General features: G+C 56.4%; 1 protein-coding gene across 2 annotated transcripts in view; it reads left to right on the top strand.

The window, feature by feature from the left end:
• Nucleotides 1–3,192: 3,192 nt before the first annotated feature.
• Nucleotides 3,193–3,637, top strand: part of HMX2 (H6 family homeobox 2) — an 8,368-nt gene continuing 7,923 nt past the window's right edge. Inside the window, exon 1 of one of the 2 annotated variants that reach the window (XM_001928064.7) lies at nucleotides 3,193–3,324. Coding sequence is in view for 1 of the 2 variants with exons in the window: in XM_021073588.2 (XP_020929247.1) it covers nucleotides 3,230–3,252 (23 nt within the window). In the remaining variant the exon portion in view is untranslated. The remainder of the gene's footprint in view (nucleotides 3,325–3,637) is intronic. The other variant, XM_021073588.2, reaches the window with a different exon arrangement.

A 3,637-nucleotide genomic window follows, 5' to 3' on the forward strand; every position in this document is an offset into this window, starting at 1 on the left:
CAACTCCTCAGGGCTCCTGGCTCTGCCACCCAGTCTGTTTTCTTTCTGTGGGCTACACCTGTTGTTCTGCGGTAGTTGGTCCCTCCCACCCGTCTCCCTCACCTGTGCCCGGATTCAGTCCCTTTTTAAGAAAAAGAGAAAAAAAATCACAAAATATTGTTACACGTAATGTTGTCGTGAAATGGAATTAATTAAAAAGAAAAACGAAGCATTTCGTGTTGCCAGAGTGTGTAACTTGGGGCGGTTTTCCCCAGAGCAGGTGTCTCCAAAGTCTTTCCTGCCCGGCTCTCTGGCTGCCTCTGCGCTCGCCAAGGAGGACCTAGACGCACAACCCTATAATTCAGGAGGCAGCGAAGACAGAGGCGGCTTTGTTCGAAACCAGAGCGGCTCTCTCGCCAGTGCCTTTAAGCCTCTTGAACCGCGCTGAGCGCAAGGGAAGAATTCAGGGAGGAAGGGGTGAGGATCTGGGCTTATCTCGTTCGCGAAATTGAGCGCAGCGAAAGCCTCGAGCTCAGAGACCGCTGGTATTTCCGATCGCTGGGCATCGGCCTCGCATTCTGTTCCCAGGCCTCGGATCGCGAGCTTCTGAGCAGAACATCCCTGGGCACTCATTGGGCCTGAACAGGGTCGGCTCCGGCTCGCTCTTGGGTGAGGGTGGGGAGGAAAGAAGGGAGTGAACTTGGAGTGTAGCTGCCGCCAGAGGCAGATCGCGATGTCCAGCTGGGAGAGGCCAGGCCGGCGAGAATGCGACCCCCGAGAAGCCCACCCACTGTAGCCACGGCGGCTCCCAACTCTGGGACGGCCAGGCCTCCGCAGGCCTGGAGGAACTGTGGCTCCCGGGGGCGGCTCGGATGTGGGCGCGGTCGTGGTGTGTCCAGGGCCGGGGAGACCACCTGACTGCGGCGATTGCAACCGCGGGGAGTTTGTCTCCTTCCGGCCCGAACCTTTTCTATCCGTCGCCCCCAACGCCTCCTGGGCGTGAGATTCCTCTGCGTCCGCCACCTCGATCTGGACCGCCTCCGGAAAGCGCAACGTTAGCGGTTCCCACGCTCCTGCTGGGGTCCCGGCCTTCGCGCTCCGAGTGGGCGGCCTGCCCCGCACTGCGCGCCGGGAGCTGCTCGAGAGCGCGGGTCTGGCGGGCGGAGGCGGATGTTTGGGCGCCCCGCGCCAGCACAGCAAGGCTGCCTGCCTTAGAGCACGGGGTCTGCACGCCCAGCTCCTGGCAGGGGGCGTTTGAGGCTAGGGAGCCAAGAAGGGGGAGGCGAGGAACCCGGAGACAGTGAAGATTCCGCTGAGCACACCGCGGGCGCGTCCGCTGGGGAGCGCCGGTACGCGCTCCCATTCCCTCTCCCGGAGCTTTACAGTTGCTCAAACCCAATCCACACAATTGATTCTACTAGGGCTGAAACGTCGGGTATCATTTTCTATTGATGGGAAACTGCCTCCAAATAAACTGGCATGCGTATTTATGGCAAAATTTAGCCTGGACCTCAGTGAAGATAGATCTCCCTTTATTTCCCTCTGGTTTGGAATAAAAACGAGGGCATGTGTCGTAAATGAAAAATAAACAGAAATTCGGGGTCCAAATATGTTGTTCCTTGTGTTACCTGCAAACACGGTGATGCCTTTTACTGTTGGCAATACTAACTGCGGGACAGGCCAGTAACAGCTCATTAAAAATAATGTTGCAATAGCAAACACATTCTTAGATTTTACAGCCAGAACACGATGTTATCAAATGCCCAGAAAATACTTCTTTATTTGTGTTTGGATTCTCGAAAATGGTTCTTGACTGACCCGGTCTTTACAAAGTCGAGAAACAACTGGTTCTCCACACGCACGGTTTAGCCTTTGTCCTGCTCCTGCAACTTCCCCTGCCCTCCCTTTGTGGACCCCATGACCCCGGGCCAGCGAGTCCCTCCCAGGAGCCAAGGTGCACGGCCTGGGGGAGGAAGAGGGCCTGTTTGTCGCCCGCCCGAGACTGATTTCAATGTGAATCTAGATAGGAAAGTCCCCTGTGCTCTGGTCGGGTGAGAGCCTTGGTGTTTCTCACAATGCATGTGAAGGAGTTGAGGCACAGTGCCTGGGACAGGAAGCACACAAGCTGCTGCTGGAGCATGAAGCAGCCTAGGCTCGACTGCAAGTCTTCATGTGAGGAGAGGCCAAGACAGCGCTTGGTGGACGGGTCACATCTGGAGAGCCAACCTTGGGCCATCTTCCCCACACAGGATGCGCCCCTAGGCACTGCAGGGACTTCCAGGAGCTCACCAGAGGGGGCTGAGTGGGGGAGTGAGGCTGCCTCCACTCAACTCCTTCAAAATAGTCCATCACAGCAAGCCAGGGCAGCTGGTGTCCCCTATCCTAGGACACTGAGCAAGCACCCCCAATTTTAACCTTTCACCTTCCCTCCCTGCAAATCATGGAACCTAATCTTCCAACGAGATCCTTCCCTATTGACACCCCCAACTAATCAAGTCAGTGTAAGGACATATCGGCCTCCTGGCTTATTCTTTCTGCATCACCCAAAGAGGCACACATGCAAACAACACACAGGGTACACTCACACTCACAGGCAATATAAATGCTCACACATGCTCCCCCGCCCCCATACTTTCGTTAGACCTAACAGACACCATATCCAAGGGCTCCCAGGACCCAACCTGTATATGTGTTTAGTGTCACATAGGTGTTGTGATCACATAACATCACAGCAGCCCAGACACAGTCAGACACACTATGTTCTGGGTGACCCTGGACAGCTGGTTTTCTCTGACGGCCCCAGGCTAAGACAAGCTGGGAAGGAGCTCGTGGAAGGCACTGAGCAGAGAGAGTGATGTGATGCTCCTTTCTCTGTTGCAGGAAGCTTGACATCCTCCGGGCAGAGATGCCTCATGTTCCCTCTTCACAAGCCACCTGAGACAAACTATGGGAGCCGCCAACATCCCACTGCAGACCCCCAGGCACCTAGGGGCCAGGACCTCATTCAGAGCCCGGGTCCCCACAGTGTTGGGCTCTGAAGCCCTGAGCGCTCAGGAGCACCTCTGGGCCCTGGGAGACCAGAGAGCCAGCTCTCAAGCTGTTTCTGTTGGCAACACAGATGTATTTCTTTTATTTGGTAGTAAATAGTGCGGGTATGTGTACATCAAACAAGAGCAAGACAGATATAAACTGCCCCCCCGCCACAGTGTGCTCGTTCTGAGCCAGGACGTCCCCTTGGCAGGCTCCTGGGATGCCAGAGCCAGAGGCCACACGGTGAGAACCCTAGAGTGCTCCCTTCTCCTGGCTCCCAGAGCACGCTGGAGGGTAGGGCAGGAGAAAGAGGAGGTACGAAGGTCGGCGGGATTTGTTTTTTTCTTCTGCAAGTGCATGCTGCTTTAACAGCTAGGGCCTGGATGATGGGAGCTGGGGTCAGAGCAGTGGGGGTCCAGAGGGTGGTGCAGCCTTTGGACTTCAGGGACGAGAGCTGGCATCGTTGGGCTTCCTGGGCCAGGGCCAAGCACTCTTGTTTCTACCCCTCTGTGTGGCCAGGGTCACCTGAACTTCCGCGGAGAGGCCCGTGGGGGCGGGGGAGGGGCGGGGACATAGCTGAGAAGGGCCTTGCCAGTCTCCAAGACTCTACTTTGCCCCATCTCTCCTG

This window comes from Sus scrofa, chromosome 14 (assembly GCF_054392235.1).
Source record: "Sus scrofa isolate SSC_HxYL_T2T_F1_AM1 chromosome 14, Sscrofa_HxYL_maternal_Yorkshire_Landrace_v2.0, whole genome shotgun sequence".
NCBI classification, from domain to species: Eukaryota; Metazoa; Chordata; class Mammalia; order Artiodactyla; family Suidae; genus Sus; species Sus scrofa.